General features: G+C 36.5%; 3 protein-coding genes across 9 annotated transcripts; 2 read left to right on the top strand and 1 right to left on the bottom strand.

The window, feature by feature from the left end:
* The first annotated feature begins 1,707 nt into the window (after positions 1-1,707).
* On the top strand, positions 1,708-5,059 carry LOC105841943 (uncharacterized). The gene is made up of 4 exons (XM_038017325.2): positions 1,708-1,959; positions 2,358-2,549; positions 2,828-2,958; positions 4,807-5,059. Exons 1-4 carry the CDS (start codon positions 1,870-1,872, stop codon positions 5,051-5,053), a joined length of 660 nt encoding a protein of 219 aa, XP_037873253.1. The 5' UTR covers positions 1,708-1,869; the 3' UTR covers positions 5,054-5,059.
* Positions 5,060-5,905: 846 nt separating this feature from the next.
* LOC101742839 (GILT-like protein 1) lies at positions 5,906-13,139 on the top strand. 6 transcript variants are annotated; one of them, XM_062673644.1, is made up of 6 exons: positions 5,906-6,000; positions 7,410-7,594; positions 10,373-10,504; positions 11,015-11,188; positions 12,347-12,487; positions 12,898-13,139. In XM_062673644.1, the coding sequence occupies exons 2-6, from the start codon at positions 7,526-7,528 to the stop codon at positions 13,003-13,005; spliced, it is 624 nt and encodes a 207-aa protein (XP_062529628.1). In that variant the 5' UTR covers positions 5,906-6,000; positions 7,410-7,525; the 3' UTR covers positions 13,006-13,139. The 6 variants fall into 6 exon arrangements, with proteins under 6 accessions (XP_062529628.1, XP_004928226.1, XP_004928227.1 ...); XM_004928169.5 differs by having other exon boundaries at positions 5,906-6,220; XM_004928170.5 differs by having other exon boundaries at positions 5,931-6,314.
* LOC101742692 (CLIP domain-containing serine protease B4) lies at positions 12,897-21,697 on the bottom strand. 2 transcript variants are annotated; one of them, XM_012692218.4, is made up of 9 exons: positions 21,479-21,697; positions 19,985-20,046; positions 19,277-19,368; positions 18,085-18,272; positions 17,525-17,633; positions 16,521-16,702; positions 15,756-15,853; positions 15,056-15,238; positions 12,897-13,910 (listed from the first exon to the last, which is right to left on the bottom strand). In XM_012692218.4, exons 1-9 carry the CDS (start codon positions 21,546-21,548, stop codon positions 13,800-13,802), a joined length of 1,095 nt encoding a protein of 364 aa, XP_012547672.1. In that variant the 5' UTR covers positions 21,549-21,697; the 3' UTR covers positions 12,897-13,799. The 2 variants fall into 2 exon arrangements, with proteins under 2 accessions (XP_012547672.1, XP_004928225.1); XM_004928168.5 differs by having other exon boundaries at positions 15,753-15,853; positions 21,479-21,694.
* Between the last annotated feature and the right edge of the window lie 2,687 nt (positions 21,698-24,384).

Below are 24,384 nucleotides of genomic sequence, written 5' to 3'. Positions count from 1 at the left end.
ATTGTTGCTTATAAAAATCACGTAACGATAAATACGAGAAAACAACCATCAAAAAACAATGCAAGCAGAATATCCAAATAAATTACCTCGTACGAATTGGGATCCGGTATTCGTCGAATATTCAGTAAAAAGATTCCCTGATGTTGGTAAATCCAGTGAAACTATAGCACACAAATGGAGAACTCAACCAGAGATTCTAAAAGAAACGGTAAGTGTTAATTAAAACAGCAGAAAATAACAACGTATACGGAGACACTATTAATCTATGAATATTTATAAATTATATTTTTTTTTCCCCATAGTTAATTAAAGAACAATTGTGGTTAGTATAATATTAGATATTAATAAATAAATATTTAAATATACAAAAAAAGTAGTGGGAGGATGGATTGAATTGGTATTTGGGTCTACCACCATCAAACATTTCGGTTTGTTTGTTGGGACAGTTGTTCAACAACGCAATTGGAACTTCGATGTTACGTCTGAAAGTAAGTCTCTGCCACTTAACACTAGATGAGCCATAAAGACCTCATGGCTCACCCAAGTAAACGATACGAATTAGACTCATATTAGCCTTTTATTTTAATTTTGGATACGTGTTACAATACAAACCTGGCGTATGATCTCAAAAGGACTTCAGTAATCATCTATTTAAATTAAAGAGTATATTTTTGAAGCATTTTACTTAACAATACGAAAACGAATAATACTAGATCTGCCTACAAAAGCAATGTTTAATTTTAGTATAAAAGTAACACGAAAATATTTTAATTACCTTACAGAAAGAGCCGATCGCAGAAATAAAGGAATATTTTAAAAATTATAATGTTGAAAAAGATTTGTGGAAATCCCAAACGATTAAGGATTTTGAATTCAAATTAGCAGAAACACGTCGATATAACAAACACAATGCGTGTACGGACAATAGCTATATTTACCCAACAAATAGACGGGTGTGTAAATGGTTATTTAAGTTTAATAAATTCCTTCTACTCCAATATTAACAAAAGCCCGCTCGGGTCGTCACCGCTGTTCTGTCGTAACGTTATTAAAGGGTCATATAGGTACATATTTATTTTCAATACAAATGCGGCTCTCTACTCATGACTCCGAGATACTTTCACCGAACAGAACTTTACAATGATCGATACCGTCGACGCTCTAGACACGTCCTTACGGATCCATCAGATCCAATAACCTTTGCATTAGACGTGTTCAGCTCTAACACTAGAAGCAGGCTTAGTGACCCCGGTAACCGTACTCGTCGAACTCGACTTCGACGTGCAACCTAACCCATGCATGAGCCCGCTGAGTTTCTCGCCGGATCTCCTCAGCGGGTCGCGATTCCGATCAGTAGATTCATTCGCGAAGCAGCTGCTCTTGAGTTGTTAGCTCTCCTTCGGAGGCGCTCGGGCTTCTATCCTTCCTGGCTGAGCCTTTGCTCACCCACCTGTCCTGGTGAAACTGGAAAGGCCTCCGGGCCACCAGTAATACTTCAATAATAAAAAAAACAATGATCGAGAATTCGTGTGCCCGGCAAATCTGTTCAATTTCTTTGGATCGAATTATAAAAAAAAAGTGAAACTTCTAACTGAAATGTCTAGTTAGAATTTGCATTGCGTAAAAAATATCCTTATCTACAGTAGGCATTTTCAGTTCGCTTTTCACGGGTCTTAAACAAAATTAAAAGTCATTTTATATTGACTACCTACTGACCACGTCCGTTATCACGAAAACTGTAGAGTATTCGAAACGTCTGAAATAAAATAATGACAAACGCGAGATTAAACTGTAAGAATAGTTTTAATAATGTCCTATTAATAGTTGGCGGACAGGCCCCCACAATGCTCAGCTCACGCAAAGTCGGAGATGCAACGATCTTATATTGCACTTGAGATCAAAACAAGATTAATAACCAACAAAGAACAATTCCTTGGTCCTCTTCTAAATGTCGAACAGGTGAGTTTCAACCATTTAGCTTAAAGACGCCAAAATCTAACGACAGTGCAAGTATGTATGAAGTCAAAATAATATGCTCTTTAAACCGGACTAATTTTAAATCTTTAATGTTACCCTACGTAATATATCATATTTTCATAAATCGGAATTTACCAAAAAAACAGGGAAGCGAATTACGTAATAAGAAAAATAAGAACGAGTATCATGAATAAATATTGTACCATTAGCAAATAAACTGAATATTATCAGTCAATTATATTATAATGTATACAAATTTTCGGGCAAGCAAATAAAAGTATCGAAGTATATTATTAGAACTTGTGAATTCAAACATTCACACGTGTACGTATTATTAGTTGACATACATTAATAAAAATACTAGTATTATCTTTTACAAGCCTCCTGCTGAGCCTAGCTGGCACAAGGATTACGAGCCTTTGGATACAACACACGAGGGATTTGAGAAGTATTTGGATCCTTACTTGACTAGCAGCAGATTACACCATCGCCCATTCACAGTAGAGCAACTTAACAAAAAGTCATCGTCAAGTGATATTATTACTTACTATACCTGCGCTGATATTCCATGGGTAAGATAATAGTTTTAAAGTGGAAATAAATTTACTGACTTCAAAACCAAACTCCATTCTCCGAGAGCTAAGACGTGTCACTCTTATGCACAATGGGCGAAGCTATCTCTAAAACCGATCTCTTCCAGAAAATCATTGAGTGCATAGAGATTTATGTAAAAGTGCACAGCAAGTATGTTTCTGGTAAATGTTAATATCTGGATTTACTATAAAGTCATGTAAGCTATAGTTCGTCAAGACTAAATTTTATCTACAGCATGTGTACATTTTGGTTTTAGACAAGAACGCCTGCTCCTAAAACAGAACAGTGGAAGCCACCAAACCGACCTAAGTCTACGTATGACAGAGAGAAATTTAAAGAAGGATTTAGAGAGATACGAACACACAACAAGCTGAAATGGGTCCCAGGGTAATTATATCGTGTCAATCTAGCACACTGAGCTTCTCGCCGGATCTTCTCAGTTGGTCGCGATTCCGATCCGATGGTATATTCTGTGAAGCACTGCTCTTGCTAGGGCTGGAGTTAGTGAATCCTCTCAGGTTAAGCGCGTGAGCTCACCTACCCGTCTGCGCAAAGCTGGAAGAGCCCCTTACGCTAACATTGAATAGATAGGATTAAAGAAAAAGCAATCTTCAGGAGACTTCTCTTCTGTTTGATGAAGCTTTCGAGTAATGACAAAAATAAGTCTCATAACTTAATTTTTTTTAATCGTGTAAATATGTGTAGGTACGTGCTTACGGCCTGCATTATATCAAGTAGTGTCAGAAGCTCATAGACATCACAATGAGACTGTCGCAATTCACCTTTGTAAAAGACCAAACACGTGTCTCAAGAGACACGGGCTTAGTTTCAATTATGTTGTGCAACAGTAGTAGTAAGTCTGCAGTAGACCCTACCACCAGTTAATCGCAGTACGCTAGTATAATACAACATATTTATCTGTGTATGTACATTTCTTAGATACATATTGAAGGTCAGAGTATTTTTTTGCATTTTACATAGACGAGCCTTTGGCTCATCGAATGGTGAGTGGTTTCAGCGGAGGCGTATTGCTGAGAGCTCTATTAGAAACGGCCAAAAACCAATCTTACCATTAAAAAAATCTTACGTTACGGACGTTTTTTCCCGGTTAGAGTACCCCTCCGCATCGTCCTATAAGGAACTTCGTTCCAAAAAGGTGAAATGATAATTTTGAGGAACGAAGAAATCTAAAGAATGCTTCAGACACATTCAATGCCCGAAGTTAAACTACTATAATAGTTGGAACAATCGTTTTAAAGATAACAGGAACCCTATCACTATCATACCTTAATTCTCGAATTGATAAACAATTTAATTAATTACGATAAATTGGAAATAACGGGAAACATGTAAAACAAACAAATTATGGAATTCTGAGTACAAAAGGTGGTCTGATTTTTATCGCTAATAGCAAACTAAACCAATTTGATAGAACGTATAAATAAGAAATTAAAAAGTAGACCGAACACGTCTGTTAGGAGAATGAAAAAATTAATATCTCTGAATATTTTGTGTATATGCCTCTTTAGCTGTGTGTAACACACAATTTTCATCTAATCTTTCGAGTTTCTAACAGTTTTCTATCAGATACCGTACTGGATTTAGGAGATAATGTATTATAGATCTTTTATCAGATCTTAGATTAAAAGTTGATTGAAAACACAGTCGGGCGTCTAAAAATGTTTTAACTGTGAACCTATGTAGCTACATCTCAACAACGAGTTGCAGAAAACACCCAATTTCAGCATATAAATATGAATATACTATACTTTACAAAAATATGTTTAATAAACTCTACAAGTACATCCATACAGACATGTTTTTTTTTTTATTGCTTAGATGGGTGGACGAGCTCACAGCCCACCTGGTGTTAAGTAGTTACTGGAGTCCAAAGACATCTACAACGTAAATGCACCACCCACCGTGAGATATAAGTTCTTTTTTTTTTTTATTTTATTTTTTATTGCTTTGATGTGTGGACGAGCTCACAGCCCACCTGGTGTTAAGTGGTTACTGGAGTCCATAGACATCTACAACGTAAATGCGCCACACACCTTGAGATATAGTTCTAAGGTCTCAGTATAGTCACAACGGTTGCCCCACCCTTCAAACCGAAACGCATTACTGCTTCACGGCAGAAATGGGCAGGGTGATGGTACCCACACGTGCAGACTCACAAGAGGTCCTACCACCACTAAAAAAATGAATGAATAATAGCTCTCTTTTTTACTTTAGGACATTTCGAACGGAAATGAGGGACAACTATTCAAAAAATAGCTATCTTGATCCTATCGTACATAGTAATGAAGAAGAAGTACGTAGTTTCTACGAAAATACATTAAGCAAACTAAGAACAAATATAACGGAGGAACATTCGGCGTATTTCAAGAAATACAAATCTGAAAACACACAGTACGGCTTGAGAAAACCAATTTGTTCTGTTCTTGATCAACACAAGGAAAAGAATAAAAAATTGGAATAAAAAAAACGAACACTCATTTTAATATGTATTTTAAAATAGTTATTTTATGCTATTAAAATTAAGGTATTGAAAATGTTATAATGCTGTAATCTATATCTATATACATAATATATAAAAATGAATTGCTGTTCGTCAGTCTCTTTAAAACTCGAGAACGGCTGGATCGATTTAGCTAATTTTGATCTTGAATTATTCGTGGAAGTCCAGAGAAGGTTTAAAAGGTGAATAAATATGAAAATGCTCGGGATTATATAAAAACAAACAATTTTGTTTTTCCTTTGATGTGTCCCCTGTCGGACGGATTCCTTTAGTTTGTTTTAAGTTTATTTTATATAAAAGTTTAGGTCTTTTATTTATCGATTGAGGCACTACGAAGTCTGCCGAGTCAGCTATATATAAAAATCATCAAATCATATAATAAAAATGTTTTTCTTTCTAATACCATTAAAGGTTTATTATGTAAATCAATCTTTCAAAGTAAAATCGTCGGTCTGGCATCGACGGTACACGTAGTGAATTTTCCCTGTGATATTCTTCTTGCTTTCACCGCGATCCGTTGCTATTTCTAGTGATTAGAGCCGTTACGACACCATGCGAAATGAAATAGCTCACCGCTGTCGCTATGAACTCTGATAACCTCTTAAATATTAAGTGTATGATCTATGCATCAATCTGCCCACGTATAGCAACAGGAAAGGTCTAATTTATTTTGATTGTCGATAAATTGAAACCTTTCAAAATGATATAGATTAACTACTATATCAGTTTTCGATTCATTTTTTTTAACGTCATGTTGTGTGGTGTGTCTGTGGTGTGGTTAGTGGGTGACGTCATAAGATTTATTTTCGTCTATGCCGTGTCATTTTGACAATGACACATATCAAATTGGTTAGATTATAATAATCTCTCTGAAAATGACAAACGCGGCCAACCGGAACCAAAACACAGTTCGTGCAAAATGTTCATTAAAACTAAATGGAAATAGTGTATATTCTTTTAATAGTGTCCTTAATTTGTTACTTATTATACTTAATACATCCATACTGGATATTGTTTCTGTCCATTGTAATGATCTATACAATGTACACACAATTCATTGTGATAAATTAACATGTTTTTTTTTTTAAATCAAATGTTCAAAATAACAATGGCTTTGCATAGTTGCAGGTAATTGCAGTATTGTTTCAGTAAAACATGAGACAACATTAAAACTGTTTTTTTTGTATATTTTAAAGTAATTGAGGACGGTTTTTAAAAGAGAGTGAGTGAGTTTAAAAAATTGGTTTGGTTTTGTACTAGCATTAGATTTAACAGTGTTATTTATAGCACATTTTTACCAACGTGAGTCACTCAATGTAAAAAGAAACGCTACTTACTTTTTTTTTTATTGCCCTTGTAGGCAGACGAGCATACGGCCCACCTGATGGTGAGTGGTTACTGTCGCCCATGGACTTCAGCAATGCCAGCTGCCTACCGCTTAATACACTCCACAAGCTCTTTTAAAGAAGGACATGTCATAGCGCTCGGGAAACACCGTGGAGGGGAAGCTCATTCCATAGCCGGATGGTACGTTACGATGGTTACTTAATCAGATACTGCTATGACGAAACGTTGTTTATATAAAGATGAACAATATTACTACCAATATTTTTACTAGCTACTACTGAAAGACACAGCAATTTTTCTAATGAAATACGTACTCAACAAATGTTCACGATTGACTTCCACGGTGAAGGAATAACATCGTGTAATAAAAATGAAACCCGCGAAATTATAATTTGCGTACTGGTGGTAGGACCTCTTGTGAGTCCGCGCGGGTAGGTACCACCGCCCTGCCTATTTCTGCCGTGAAGCAGTAATGCGTTTCGGTTTGAGGGGTGGGGCAGCCGTTGTAACTATACTTGAGACCTTAGAACTTATATCTCAAGGTGGGTGGCGCATTTACGTCGTGCATGTCTATGGGTTCCAGTAACCACTTAACATCAGGTGGGCTGTGAGCTCGTCAACCTACCTAAGCAATAAAAAAAAAATAAGAATTACGTTGAAATATTTCGTTAAGTAGATAGATAAAGGTCAAATTAAGAGCGTGTTCCAAAATAACAACGGAATTAAACTGTAAATCAAATTTTATGCTTACAAAACCCCAAAAAAATAACTTTGCTGAGATTTTAAACTATCTTTACTTTAAACAATCCCAAAAAAAATATAGGAATGTAGAATCAAAGATGCTGAATGCAAGAACTACTAACACATTTAATATTGAATTATACTTGCCTACATCTTTATCGTTTAGTAATGGTTCAATGACTTTATTTACTCTTTCCGATACATACTTGAAGCGTTCATTACATTTTAGTTCGTGAATACATCGCACGCAGACAGTGCTGTACTAAACACGCGAGCACATGTACAAATAAAAATTGATTAGATTAAATTTCGAACGAATCACGAACGTGGTGACATTGAGAAAATATGAAGTTTTTTGTAAATATTTACGTGATTTTGGCCGTTTTCTGTATAGGAGTTGACTTGAAAAGAAAGGTAAGTTAATAATTTTGAATAATTACATTTATAAATTAATTTTCTAAACTTTTTAATTGCTATTTGTAGTCCTAGTATTTAAGAATTCAAGAAGTATTCCGTTCGGTACGTTAACGGAACAATAAGTACGTTACGTTGTGTCTATTAAACAGAGGAACCCCAGTTTTGTCTCCATTGATCGGATAGTTAATAGATATTATGGGATCGTGAAATAATAATAGTTTATTGAAATTCAATGCTTAAATCTTAAATATTTAATCACACCCGTGTCAAAGCCGGTTATGTCCAGAGATCGCATAATCCAGACTGGGTACGTACTTACTAATATTGATTTTATAAGTGGCAAGATGTTTCTTTTTCAATTCAACGAATTAGAATTACGACAAGATATCACTTTTAATGAAATATGTTTTTTTTTAATTTTCATTAATAAAATATAAAACAGACTAAAAATGTACTGTCAGAAATCAGGTATTTAAATGCTTACTATAAACTATTCTTTACTTTTCCGCATCGAAAAGTCTGTAGGTGTAAGTCTTAGAAAGTAGAAACGGATAATTAGAGACAATTTAAAATACACGTAAGAATAAATGAGTAAGAATAATTTTCGTATTTTGTGAAATTGTTCAACTGAAAATAAAGGATTGGAATTGCTTAGCGCTGAATATGGCAATAAGACAATCATTAAGATATTTAAATTCGATAATTTTGATGATCTTTATCGCTTTAATACACTTATAGATTAGAAAGGTTAGTTATTCATTTTTGTTTGCGATTTTTCCAGACGCATGAGTCTAGATTTTACTATAATGATTCCAATAACAATATACTCATCTAATTTCTTGGGTAAAACGCGTGACTAAGGTCACAACAATTCATTCGTTTTTTTATTCAGAACAATATGATTATTAAATCATTGAGAATTACATAGTAGTCAATTTGCTCACCGATACCGATGCTCACCGATGCTTAGTCTAATTAACCAATATAGAATTAACACCTTTTACGACCATAATGCTGTGTAAAAATTAGTTAAAATCAATATACCTAAGTTATATCAATAAAAAATGTAATCGTTCTTATACCATAGTCTATAACCTAAGTCCATAACCTAATTTTTATGAATACCAATATAGCGTACCAAACAATGGCGACTATAAAGTCTTCCTAAATACCAGCTATTACAATATCAATATATCAGCAGGAAATTCGTCTTACTTGATATTTAAAATTAGTAACGCAAACCAATTAAACGAAATTTATTTCTATTTCTGATGCCTATTATATTATACAACGGTCGGTGTTAACATAATTATGCATGTTGATTTTCTTAAAGATTGCTTAATAGTTTAGTAGAGGTAGACCATTGACTCGTTGGGAAGATGAGATTGCCAGTACAGCCGGTCCAAACTGGAAAAAGATCGCACAGGATAGAGAAAATTGGGCATCTTTGGAGGAGGCCTTTACATAATACGGGGTTTCTACATAAAACTACCAAAGTGTATTAAATTAGCTAAGTGATCATACTTGTTAATAACTGTATACTGTAAAGTATTTAGTAGGAAATAAAAGGCTTATTATTATTATTATTAATAGTTTAGTACTAGTAAATTTATGGTAATTGCTACACTAGATGACGCGCAAGAGCGACAAGGTTATGTTGTTCGTTTAGCGTGAAAAATAAGTTTAATGCTCATTAAAAATATATGTATACAATTTAGTGAATTTAATTTAGAGGAAGCGGTAGGTAGACCTGAGAAGAATTGGATGGATTGCGTAAAAGAGGATATGTGTAAGAGGGGAGTGAGCGAAGAAATGGTATATGATAGAGGAGTATTGAAGGAGAAAACATGTTGCGCCGACCCCAGGCGACTGGGGAAGGGCAGGAGAATGATGAATGATGATGATGTGTACAATTTAGTGTCACTGTGCTGACTAATTTGTATTTTCAAATACGTCAATATTTACCGATCTATATTTCTGTTTAAATATATTACTTAAAAATAAAGATTAAACAGCTAAAGATATTTCTTAACTATTCTTTTAGTCATCGATTTTTTATTACGTGGTCATGATATACTTATACATTCCCTCTTACGTATTGATTTTCTATGATTACATACTTATAAAGATATCCATGTAATTAGTTTTTATGCCATTGGGCATTAAGAGATTTATTTGTTTGGTATGCGATTCATTAAAGTCTTTCATATTTATACTATAAGCAAATCGTAAACATAATGGGATTAGTAAACATTTAAATAATATCAGTACAAAACTAATGATATATTTGAAAACTTCAATGTCGCATTAGGAGACTACATTCTCACAGAGGTCAACATCTGATGTTATGTGGGGCAGTGAAAGTTGTCCTGTAGCTTAAATACATAAACGCTAATTCCAACTTGATTTCGCACCTACATATTCAGATAGTATATGCGATTTTAAGACGCCCAATACGTGTGTATTTGTGCCCAGAGATATGACTATGCTGGAATTCAAAACCCACATGGATTCCGGTAATTCTATGGAATACTCTTCCACGGTATTCTCTTCCTTATATGTTTTTATGTAATATAGCAAATATCTCATATAGCAAACTCATATGTTTTTAAGTAATCAAAATCACACGGCAAAACTAAAGCTTTAATCTAATAATTTCGGAGTAGGAATAAAAGGAAAATTTAAAATTATTGATACGTCATCTGCAGTAAGCTATGTATTTGTATTTTCGTGTTGGAGTTAAATGAAATGGAATCTTATTTTCATTTATTTTAGGTCCAACTTTCGGTTTTTTATGAAAGCGCTTGCTCTGACAGCAAACACTTTATATTGGAGCAATTACATCCGACTATACATAAACTTGAAGACTATATCGACTTGCAGCTCATACCTTTTGGGAAGGCATCGGTTAGTATCAACATTCATAAAGTATGTATTTAAAATTATATTTATTAAGTATGAGATCCTGGTAAGAGAACCCGCTGCCAAAGATCGATAAGTTGCTCCGACCAGATTCACACCAGATCAGTGTATGACGCGTTGCGTATCGCTGAAGACAAGGAGAAAAGGGGAAACATACATATAATCACGGCAGTAAGAAATTGCATATTCGTATTAAGCTATGTGACAATACCTTTGTTCAAATCCCGGCAGACGAGTACCAATTTTACTAATGATATATGTACTTAGCACATACCTACATTTCAAGGTGAAGGAACAACATCATGTAATAAAAATCCGCAAAATTGATAAATTTTTATCCTGGTTATTTCGGCTATATTTAACGAATATACAAACTGATTGGCATTATAGTTTTATAGAGTGAAACAAACTGTTTTTTTATCCCGGAAAAAAACATAACATGTTTAATTCTTTTGGATTGAAATATTTCAGAGTAATAATAATATAATATTTCAGAGTATAAACAATGGTGGGGACGGATTCGAATGTCAACATGGACCGCCAGAATGCTTCGGGAACCTAATTCAAGATTGCACATTGAACGAAATGAAGTCATATTCAGACGTTCATAAAGTGGAATACCTGGCCTGTGAAATGGAAACAATGGCTAGTACTCGTGGAGACATACAGGTCATTCTCAATATTTATTGTGTATTGCTTAAATGGGTGGATGAGCTCACAGCCCACCTGGTGTTAAGTGGTTAGTGCAGCCCATAGACATCTATCACGTAAATGCGCCACCCACCTTGAAATATAAGTTCTAAGGTCTCAGTATAGTTACAACGGCTGTCCCACCCTTCAAACCGAAACGCATTACTGCTACACAGCAGAAATAGGCAGGGTGGTGGTACATACCCGCGTGGACTCACAAGAGGTTCTACCACCAGTACCAGTACTAGTGGTAGGATTTGCACACATTTTCTTTGATCTTATTCTTCTAATTAATTTTGCTAAAGCACTCAAATCGATCTAGTTATTAGGCTTTAATAGGTCCCGTTCGTTCACTAGCTCTGAGGCTACCAATCTCGCTCGATCAAGAAAAAAGTGAATAGAGCATTACATCAAGAACGTGAGCAAATGGGCTCGTATTGAGAAAATGTGTGCAAATCCTACGATCAAACGTACATTAACAGTGTGTCGGCAATTTTCATAATTTAAGATTAAATTTTTATGTGCCCGTTTAAATAAACCTTAAATTGGAATAAATATTATGATACGCTAATATGTACGTAATACTGTTACGCGCTAGGGTTCGGGATAAATAAAATTCTATCGAATTACAAGTTAACACTGTATTCAACACTTTGAACACTTTAAACACTTCACAAACACTTTAAAATTCTCAATTCGCTTCTTCCGCTTCACTTCAGATGATCCGTTCTCTGTTTCGCTTCGAGCAGTTCCGACTACTGACCGACTGCGTGCCATCTCTGCAATGCTTTTATAGCCAATAACCACATCCCTAGAATTATAGAGAATATTCCACACATTTCTAGTATTGTGTTTTCGCTGTCTGACAATAGATGGCGTTGTACTTCTCGAGCGTTCTAGGTGCTACTAGATCCTTCTACATTCGTTCGACTATTTGGCGATAGATGGCGCCACTCTTACCGGCGTAACAATATGATATGTTTATACCTCAAAATGAATGCACCTACCACAGGACTATACACCACCTTTGGTTGACCGGTAGAGGCATTAAGTCCGTTATTCATCAAGTCATTGTACTTTTGTGCATAAAGTTGAATAAATAAATAAATAAATAATACGAAAATGTTTTTATTTCAGTGCATAGTAAAATCGAATGTACCACATGACCCAGTTCGGGAATGCGTATACTTGGGTCCCGGAACATTGCTGCAACTGGATTCCGAACGCTTAACGAAACTCGTTAACCCAAAGTTCATACCCACTATCGTTTTGGACGGGGTAAGATACTGATTTAGTGTTTTTAAAATTTTTAATTAATGTTGTAGATAAATGAATGTTTAACTGAATATAATTAACATAACTACTAATTAGGATTAACGTTGTTACCATCTCACTTATTGCCACCAATTCAGTATTCCAGTTGAAGAAAAAAGAAAATTAATTCGATACAATTTGAGACTGTGACCTCATACGCTATCACCACACAGTACGTTATTATAAATGAGATAATAAAAACGGGCACTGATTTTCTTGTATAGGCGCGGGAAACACATATGAGACATCCAGGCCTAAATCTGAAATATAATTTTTATAATACTATCTGATATTCTCGTGTCAACATAGATTACGGTATTACTCAATCAGCATCACTTTTATCGCTAAATTTTAGATATTCTTTTCCATTTCAGGTCTTCGATCAGGCAACACAAAACAAGGCTTTTAATGATTTAATGGGCACTATTTGTGATAGACTGAGAAACGTCAAGCCCTGTAAAGAATATTTTAGGAACAAATAATGATTATAAATAGTACAGCGTAAAATGAAGCGACCTTAAAAACTAAACACTGTTGTTACCTTGGCTGTGTTGTGGTTGTATTTACATTTTACAATAAAATATTTTATATACTTCACTTGATATTCAAGTAAAAAGTGCAGTTTATTTTTTTTAAATCTGAAGTTTTTAACTTAAAACAATATTCGGACTTTTTAATTATATATATTGTAATTAGAACTCTTACAGACACTTAATCATGCATACCGTCGTTGTCAAACCAAAATCGGCTATGTATACTTTTTGAGATTTTTACTTTTTGACTGTTTCGTATAGTTCACAGCCCTATCTACCGTATAAAAAAACTGTTAATTGTTTAACATTTATCTATAGCTTTTATTTGATATAGTTCTTAAAAATTTACCTCTAAATAAGATTTTACACGAAAATGTTTTTACACGTTAATTCAAAATAGAGTTTTTGCACATAGCAGATTTTTGTTTCACAGCGACGATACATTAAAATTCCTTATTTACTAAAAGCAATTTCGTTCCCGATCTCTGTACCGAATATAGTACATATTCAAATCCATCATGATCTTATAACTCTACGTAAATACCCAATTAAAATTATATCGAAAGAAAATCTGCAATCGTTCTCCAATTTTATCACTGATTAAATTTAATCTTTATTTATCAAAGCATCTTATCAACCGAAGAGTTACTTTGGACCTATTGAAACTGAATATAAGTGCCAATACGATATTATCTGTTATAAATAAAACGAATTTTTTTTTTATAAATTTCGTATATTTTCCTTTAAGAGGGTGAGTTTTCTACGATCCATCGATAATAATGAGCAATGTTTGTATACACGCTGGGTACGCCGTCGCTGCCGCAGTTTTCGGAGCCAAATGACACGATTCCCGTCTGAAAATGTTATACATGTATTTAATTTTAAATGCCTTCATCCAAAATTTAACCGCATACTAAAAACTTTACAAATATTTTAACCGAATCTGCCAACCAAATTGAATCGCGTCCCGCTCGTAAGATCGGCGCTAAGCCGGCCTGTTAAAGGGTGTTTTTTTTTCATTGCTTAAGTTGGTGGACGAGCTCACAGCCCACCTGGTGTTAAGCGGTTACTGGAGCCCATAGACGTCTACAACGTAAATATCGCCACCCACCTTGAGACATAAGTTCTAAGGTCTCAGTATAGTTATAGCAGCTGCTCCGCCCTTCAAACCAAAATGCATTACTGCTTCACGGCAGAAATAGGCAGGGTGGTGGTACCCACCCGTGCGGACTCACAAGACGTCCTACCACCAGGAATAGAGTCCCGTTTAAACTCTTCAACCAGTCTGACTAATACGGTGACCTGTGCTTTGGCTACTGCTAGCATTAGAACTATGTAGTAGAATCCAACAGCACCGAAAATAGATCTGGTGGATCTGGGCTGATATTTTTTTCCCTACCTATTCGCTGGTAGCTTAAGAGCTATTCCAGTTAAGGTCTGGCTGCTTGGTGAGCCCACGGATTCAACCTGAGAGAATTTGCTAAAACTAATCCTAGCAAGAGCAGTGCTTCGCATAATCTACGACCGGAACGGAATCGCGACCGACTGCGAAGATCCGGCAAGAAACTCAGGGGGCTGTGTTTAAGGGTTACTTTATTCGTCGAGCCCTTCGTCGCAAGCGACGGGTTTGGCGAGGACGGTGACCGGTGCTCCCGGGAGCGGGAGAGGGAGGATCCGTATTGACGTGTTGGGGGCGACGTCGACAGTTTACCATTCGGTCCACAGAATCGGGTATGTAATTTCCGGCGGCCACGACAAAAGGGTTTTCGTGTCGTATCACCTTAAGAAGGATATATCGCCTTGCAACGCTTTTTCGAGGTAACATTCTGACGCTTCCTTAAGATACTTTCAGGCATGAAGTTAGCGGCGGGTATATTATAAGTGGATTATCGTGCCGTATCGCTGTAGATAATAATTTATGCTACAGACATTTCATATAGATAACTATTATTAAAATAAAAGTGAAGCACTTCGAATTCAGCAAAATTATCAAATCAACCTGAAGAAATTTTCCGTCACGTTTGATGAGTAGTGGTGCTCCTCCGAATCCAGAACAGGCATCCTTTCCTTCTTCACCGCCCGCACACAGCTGCCCCTCGTGTACTGGCACGGATTCGCCAAATACTTTTTCACATTTTTCTAGAGGAACAAGAGGCACTTCTAGTAGCTGCTGGCGGCTAACCTGTAATATGAACAACAATAAATTACAAAAAAAAAAGATAATTTTTTTTTACTGCTTAGATGGGTGGACGAGCTCACAGCCCACCTGGTTTTAAGTGGTTACTGGAGCCCATAGACATCTACGACATAAATGCGCCACCCACCTTGAGATATAAGTCCTAAGATCTCAAATATAGTTCCAACGGCTACCCCAAACCGAAACGCATTACTGCTGCACGGCAGAAATAGGCAGGGTAGTGGTACCTACCCGCGTGGACTCACAAGAGGTCCTACCACCAGTAATAAAACAAATAAACAGAACAGACAAACAGATTAAAACAAATAATTCTTAATTCAAATCAGTAACAATGATGAAGAACGTATGTTCGTTTAAGTCTGTCTTCTTTTTATGAAATAAAAATTTCCAAGGTGTGTGTTCGCAGTAAAATACATGGGATTTCAAGTCATTAAATCGTGAATTTACACCGTACACATTATTATTTGATGGAATAATTTAAATATCAAACAGACAATACCACATTAGTCTGACCGGACAGTTTCCCCCAACCGACCAGTGATGCGCGTTCGTTTATTACAACTTCCGGTTTTTCATTCAGGCAAACTGGTGCTGCTGTCACTGAAAAAAAATTAAAATTTGTCACCAACATTCAAATGTCAGTCAGTCGAAACCTCAAGGGCGAGGCCATGACGTTCTGCCCCGTTCATTGGATGTACTTTGGCTTGAATGAATTAAGTATTTTAATTTTACCGTGATTAGGTAGATGCGTTATTTATTCATTGGATATGCGATGTGATTACCGTGGCTTATTATAAACAAATAGGAGAGCCAGGAATACGATAGTATTTTTTACTTTATATAATATATTTTTAATTATAATAATTTTTTTATCAATATTCTAAATGGGACTTGATAAAAAGCAACCAGCTTATAGAAAACTAGCTGACCCATCAAAGTACACTGGGGATACGGATAACGGGCTTCCAATACGAATCTACGAACCGAGAGACGTGGTGATCATAGAGGCAGGGGGTGGCGAGAGACATCATACGTCAACTTGCTCTACGCCTGCCTCGATTGGTGTTTGCCTCCTACCCAAAAAAAACTGGAGTCTAATAGATCCTATAGTATATAGATATAAATCAGCCATGTCGTGAATTCCGACCCATCTTGAATTTTAACACAACGTTTTCCCTTCATCCTTAGAAGTCAATCGTGACGAACACGTCTTATTACCCTTTATCGTATATCGGCCATGCGTACCTCAAATTAGTGTAGTGTTTACCTGAATACTTGATTTCATCTTTCAACAAGATAAGTGCAATGTCGTGCCGGAAAATCTTTTCCTCGTAACCAGGGTGCACAACAACGCTTTCAACTTTTATTGCTTGCGTGGGAGGGGCGCAGAAGAAATCGTTACAGTCGGGGCTTCGTCCAATATCCCATTCGCCCACTACCACCGTAGACCTATAAAACATATTGTTCAAGGGTTGAAAACAAAACATTTCTCTCCAGTCCACTTGGACTATAATAAAAGAAAGAAATACCATAATAAAAGTGTCCACACGTCGGATTAGTTAAAATGAATATAAAAGTTTGGCATAATGACATAGGAGAGATGTCTTTCTCCTAGCGGTTGCTTATACTCGATAGACCAAACTTTCTGAATGTTTTTTTGTTAGTTACTGGCTGGCATGAAGCGATTGCCCGGAAACCCTTCCAGCTTCACCAGGACGCGTAAGCGGGGAGGCGGAAGATTGGGATTTCCAATCGTCAACCCAACGCGAACCGAAGTGTCTACGAAGGAGATTTAACACCTATAAGAAAGCTGCTACGCAAGTACATCTACTACTAGATCGAATCGCGATTTGTAGAGAGATTCGGCCAGAAACTCAACAAGCTGATGGTATGGGCTAAGTGTCATATCGAAATCTCTTGAACGAGTTTGACGAGTACGACGTCCTGTGTTACACATGCTCCTGTTATTAGAACTAGAGTCGTCAAGCAGCGCTGAGAATATATCGGGTAGATCCATCAAGACGTATATAGAGCGACCACTGTGCCCGGCTGCGATGAGATGGATCAGTAGTGTAATTTGAGATGCTCGCGATAAGAAGATTATAGTGTCAAGTGTACATATTAGATGGATATAATAGTACGTAGATGTCGTGCAAATAGTTTGATCAAATTATCTACAGTCAGAGCAAAGCGTGGCCAGTTGCACAGTTTTCCAATGTCAATAAAACTGTAAATATAAAATTAAGGATGTTGCGTGACGTTATAACTTACAATTTGTATCTTTCTGGTTTGGCCAAAGCACAGTGCGCCGCAGTTAATACAACTCGCTTCGATATTATAGATCCACTGCAAGCGAATCTAACATTACCCGTTTCTTCTTCTGCAAGAAACACCAAAATATATGATTACTTTTAAAATTTTCAGTCGAACTACGGACGAACTCAGGTCTATCTATTATTAAATAGTTACTGAAACCCGTCATAACCTGAATATCTGAGCCACGAGATGGAAGATCTAATTGTAAATATAAATTTCAAAATACAAGTTTATTGACGACCTAAAAATGATTTTGAAATTATAAGATATATTATTATAGCTACCTCCAACTTCAAACATCTATATTTCCTGATTATTATACATTGAAATATAACAATTTAAATACTTTTTTTTTTCATCCTTTAAGACTTCTAGTTTTTCTTCCATTCTGTTGGGTTAGATTAGCCTTTTTTTTAGGTCTCCTTTGGTGAATCTTGCCCATATTATTCACGGGATCCTCTCTCAATAGTGATAGCAACTTCCCACATTAAATACATCAAGCTAGTTCCACTTACTAGTGAAGCCAATTCTGGCCACCCAAGGATGTGTGCCGATTCCGTCATAATCAACTCCTCGTACCATACTCTCGCCACACGATTGCGTGCCTTCCTGGTAGACTCGGCCGCAGTCACACGACGGACAGCAAACGTAGTCTTCGTTGTTGTCATTACCACACGTTAGTTGATTCAAACGATGAAAGTATCTGTGTATAAAGCATATTAGAAGAACTTCAATAGAGGGTAGACTTTAGTTCAAAAGTATTATTTTGTGGTCTTCTCAAAACGGGAAACCTTATGTTCTTTCTCGAATTCGCTGTCTTTTGATAGGTCCCGCAATTTTGGGCGGGGTTGTTGACATTATTTGTAAAGCTTTCAATAAATTTACTGTCTGCTTTCAATGTCAAAAGAAAGGTCGAAGACAAATGTGGAGTATACAAGCCCAATAGCTATTACCACGTCCCATTAAATTAGCTATAACACAGAAAAACAAGCCTTCTAAGGATTATTATTTATCGAGTATATTTAACGATGTATTTCCCAAATAAAAAAAAATTATTGCTTATTAGTTAGTTAGTTTTTACTGGTGGTAGGACCTCTTGTGAGTCCGCGCGGGTAGGTACCACCACCCTGCCTATTTCTGCCGTGAAGCAGTAATGCGTTTCGATTTGAAGGGTGGGGCAGCCGTTGTAACTATACTGAGATCTTAGAACTTATATCTCAAGGTGGGTGGCGCATTTACGTTGTAGATGTTCATGGGCTCCAGTAACCACTTTACACCAGGTGGGCTGTGAGCTCGTCCACCCATCTAAGCAATAAAAAAAAGTTGGGTGGATTAGCTCACAGCCCACCTGGTGTTAAGTGGCTACTGGAGCCCATAGATATCTACAACGTAAATGCGCCACCCACCTTGAGATATAAGTTCTAAGGTCTCAAGTATAGTTACAACGGCTGCCTCACCCTTCAAACCGAAACGCATTACTGCTTCACGGCAGAAATAGGCAGGGTGGTGGTACCTACCCGCGCGGACTCACAAGAGGTCCTACCACCAGTGATTACGCAAATCATAATTTTGCGGATTTTTATTACACGATGCTATTCCTTCACCGTGGAAGTCAATCGTGAATATTTGTTGAGTACGTATTTCATTAGAAAAATTTTAATGCTATTTTTTAGACAGAGACAACTAACAACTTGAATGTTTACTTACTTATCCGATGAAAAGCACGAGAAATCGAGTAGATCTTCAAGCATCGGACACGAGCTGATTGGCACACAAGATGTATTCGGTGGACAAGGTGCCTAAAATTATCGCAAATAGTCAATCATAACAAATTCTAAAAGAAAGGAAGAACGTCTTATTTCAACGGATAGATTTTATTAATTAATATATTTTACAAGAAATACACGACAGTTTAATTATATTCGAATAATAAAATCAAAAATAGTAAATTAAAATAAAATCCAATCAATTCTGTGTAAACAATTACTGGACTCAGTATTATACTAGGGTCCCTCGACCCCAAAACTTGAATTGCCGATTATTTATAGTTGCCTTAAGATACTACCGAACTACAATGAAATAGCCATCGAAAACGTATTTATAAAGGATGTTAATTAAATTAAACTGGACTGTTATGTTAATCATTTAACGGAATCGAGAAATTCAAAAGTTTTAAGAACATCAAATCGCAACGTATTAAGTCAAAGCATGTGGGTACCAATCGATTTGTATTATTAGTTCATTTATGGTTATCTCGTCCTCTATTTAACCCCAAATAACTTCTTATGTAATGGTGTTGCATTAATTTGGTTTGCCCGGTAATTTATAAAAAAATGAGTCGGCCTGTTTGTAGTTTTTGTCTTTATGTAAATAATGTATCGTTATAACAATATTAGTACAAGATTTTAGTCTTACTCTCACGCTTAGATTTTCATTGCCGCTTCTAATTCCTCCCATGCCAACACTCACTGATATACCTGAAAATAATTTTACAAGAAACATAGTTTAACTCTTTGAAGTTTATTATTATACTGCTTTAGATGATGGAAGTATTTCCATCGCAATTTAAAGACCCGTCTTATTTGGTTCCCGATTGGTTTTGGAATGAATTAATGTTTTTTTTTTTATTGCTCTGATGGGTGGACGTGCTCACAGCTCACCTGGTGTTAAATGGTTACTGGAGCCCAAAGACATCTACAACGTAAATGTGCCACCCACCTTGAGATATAAGTTCTAAGATCTCAGTATAGTTACAACGTCTGCCCCATCCTTCAAACCGAAACGCATTATTACTTCACGGCAGAAATAGGCAGGGCGGTGGTACCTACCCGCGCGGACTCACAAGAAGTCCTACCACCAGTAACAAATTCACATACCATAAAATTAATTAGTTTTATTACGGAATCAATACTACTTTATAGACAAAACTAAATGTATTACAACACATAATTTTATTAAACTTATAGATATTGTTGTCGTAATAAATCTAAGTTCAATAAAGAACAGGCCAGAAACTAATCTGTTTAACTAAATTTAAATGTACTCTGAAGTCGGATTATGTAGGTACACTACATATGGTACAGACGACCGTAAATGACCTTGCTACTAGATTTTATCATGATTCCACCAAATCGAGGCTATCCATTGTGACATGTGCAATTATTGACATCGCATGCACTTAAATAATTGACTTATAATACTGGACGTAAATTATTCACAATAATGCACTCGCAGCCGGCTCTACTTGTATCGAGTGATACGGATATTACGGGGTTGAGATCCTAAAGCAGGTTAAAATATCCAAAATAAACACATGCTTATGAACCACATCCACGAATAAAGTAACAAATAACATTTTTAGTTTTGATTTAATTATTCGATATACATATATTTTTTATAGTGAATTGCTTGGAATAATCACATATACATATGGCACATGTGTCTTACCCCCTAACTCTGAACGAACATCACCGTTTTATCAGCTTTTAGATAATTTACGTGCAACAAAAACCCCCTTTCGACTTAATGATTCTTACACATTACACTGTCAAAACATTGTAACGCACAATATGAATTTTATCTATATTAACCCTAAAATTTTAATCTTCTTCTCCTTCTGCCTAGCATTTTCTCAGTCTAGTGCTAGGGTCCGATTTCCTACTTAAAGTACATCCTACTCAGGGTGAGGTTATTCTCCTCCATATCCGCTTTTACCACATCCATACAACAAACAATAATTATCCTCTCGCAGGTCTGCTGGAAGAGATTTCTTAAAGAAATAAGCAGTGCCTTTGTACATAATTTTCCTATTACTCTGTACTATGTCTTTTTTTTCTGTGTGTACATAAATAAATAAATAAAAAATAAAATAAAAAAATAAAATTTTAATATTTCAATTAAAATACTCACTGCCGAATTGCGCTAAAACGGACCATTCCAAAATGCACATCAAAAACAGAACACGTATCATTACACCCATTTTTGAACGAAAACTATTTTTGTAATAATTTTTTTAGATTTATTACTATTCAAATTAGTTCAATTCCAGACATGTTTTAATTGTAATACGTGAGAACGACGCGGCGGCTGCGTTGGCTCACAACAATAATGATACGGTACAAAGCCTTCGTTTCGGACAACGTTGACCAGGGTTCGTAAACTTTTGGCATTTACGTTTTATGATTACTACATACACTATATATAGAGGAAGAGGTAGACCTAAGAAGAAATGGACAGATTGTGTGAAAGACGATATGGGTTAGAGGGGAGTGAGCGAAGAAATGGTATATGATAGAAGAGTATGGAAGGAGAAAACATGTTGCGCCGACCCCAGGTGACTGGGAGAAGGGCAGGATAATGATGATGAATGATTACTACATACACTATTTAATAAATTTTTATTGCATAGATTCATGAACGAGTTCACGAGTCACATACCACTTTTGAAGAGTTTGTAAGTTACTTTGAAAACTGAGAAACTACAACTTCTATTATTAGTATTTTTTGACCGCAAAAATTGCTGTAATCGTTATATATAATTACTAAGCAATTGAGACATATAAAAGCGATTAACTTTAATACAATTAAAACTTTACTGGTGGTAGAAAGTCTTGTGAGTCCGCACGGGTAGGTACCACTACCCTGCCCATTTCTGCCGTGAAGCAGTAATGCGTTTCGGTTTGAAGGGGGCAGCCGTTGTATTGTAAAAATTGAGATCTTAAAACTCGTATCTCAAGGTGGACGGCGGCATTCATATTGTGCTGTCGATGGACTCTGGCAACAACTTAACACCAGGTGAGCCGTGAGCTCGTCCATTCAACGAAGCAATAAAATATAAAAAGACAGACGTTATTCTAATAAAATTAAGACTTTGCGCCTTAAGGTAGATACAATATTCATTAAAGTCTATAAATTGTCACTATCATATTCTATATTTTTTTCTGATTATGAACTTCTGATTGGTCCACGTCCACTTTTTTCTATTGTTAAGATATTACAAATTGTTGACAACATCTGTATCATATTGATTCACCGCTATAAGCGTTGGCTTCAGATTGATGCAAACGTTAACACCTATACACGTTATTGTTTTCGTACACGCAAGTAGAAAAGCGTGAGGAGCCCGTTATTTCACTTTATTTGTAATTGAGATATTAACGTGCGCCTCGTTTATTAAGTAAATACTTATAGGGAAATAAAATTAAACTAGATGATGACCGAGCTTTGCTCGGTTTTTTTTTTTTATAACGCCATCTTGTTGTGTCTTTTAAGCAGTAAAAATAGTTTTATTATTCGCCAATAGATGTCGGGAAGAGTCATAAAATTGATTATCGATAAAGTTGATTATTGAAAACACGAATAAAAGAACATTTTCTGAAAATAAATCGTAGTTAGATCGATTTATCGCCCCCGAAATCCCCTGTATACTAAATTTTATAAAAATCGTTGGAGCCGTTTCCGAGATTCAGATTATATAATATATTATTATATACAAGAATTGCTCGTTTATATGTATAAGAGAATCATTTGTTGAAAAATTCATTGAAATCAGCCTACTCAAGTTTCAAGTGATAAATCATAAAATGACTTTGTTAGAGATTATGAGGTAATCTGCTGTCTCTTTCTAGCAACGCAAACTAGCTTTCGCAATACATTTACAGTTGAATGTTGACGTCATTGTTTCTTTTTTTTTTTTTTTTTTTTTTTTTTTTTTTTTTTTTTTTTTTTTTTTTTTTTTTTTATGATTGAAAGTTTACTGGTGGCCCGAAGGCCTTTCCAGTTTCACCAGGACAGGTGGGCGAGCAAAGGCTCAGCCAAGAGGGGTGGGATTTGCTAACAACTGCTCGAGCGCCTCCGAAGGAGACCTAACAACTCAAGAGCAATTGTTTCGCGAATGAATCTACTACCGGATCGGAATCGCGACCCGCTGAGAAGATCCGGCGAGAAACTCAGCGGGCTGATGCATGGGTTAGGTTGCACGTCGACCTCTTTGTCGAGTTCGACGAGTACGGTTACCGGGGTCCCTAAGCCTGCCCCTAGTATTAGAGCTGAAGGCATCTAATGCAAAGGTTATTGGATCTGATGGATCCGTAAGGACGTGTCTAGGGCGTCGACGGTGACTGGCTCCTGCATGATCAGGATTCGGGGAGTAGTCAGCGGCGGCAACGATAAGGCGATTATCATGACGCATAGCCTTATCGAAGTATCGTTCCGACGCTGACTTCATGTATTTCCGAATTGATTCGAGGCCCAGGTCGCCGTGTAGGTCAACGTTCCTCACGAACCACGGAGCCCCGACAGCTAACCTGCAAAAGCGGGATTGTAGGGATTGGAGGGTGTCTATGTGTGTGCGGGCCGCGTGAGCGAACACCACACTCGCGTAAGTCATGACGGGCCTTATGCAAGTTTTGTAAAGTGTCACCTTGTTCCGAAGGGACATTTTACTCCGCTTACAGATCATGGGGTAGAGTCTACCGAGAATAAACGCGGCACGGTCACGGACTGATTTTATATGCGGGCGGAATGTCATCGATGCATCCAGGGTAACGCCCAGGTACTTGACCTTCCTGGCCCAGGGTATGGGTTGTCTAAAGAGAGTAATCGGGGGTGTGAGATTCCTCCTCCTAATCCGGGAGGAAATCCGTGTGGAGCTTCCCCTCTGAAATAGCACCGCAGTACTTTTCGCTGGGTTGATGTCTATGCGCCATTTTCGGAACCACTGTCCTAGGGCTAGGGCTGCGCTCTGAAGCTTCTTCGCGATTAGGGACTTATTTCTACTAGAATAGTAAACAGTCGTGTCGTCGGCGAATAAAGCT

Source organism: Bombyx mori, chromosome 18, assembly GCF_030269925.1.
Source record: "Bombyx mori chromosome 18, ASM3026992v2".
NCBI classification, from domain to species: domain Eukaryota; kingdom Metazoa; phylum Arthropoda; class Insecta; order Lepidoptera; family Bombycidae; genus Bombyx; species Bombyx mori.
The sequence above is the reverse complement of the archived record's forward strand: the minus strand, read 5'-3'. Positions and strand labels throughout refer to the sequence as shown.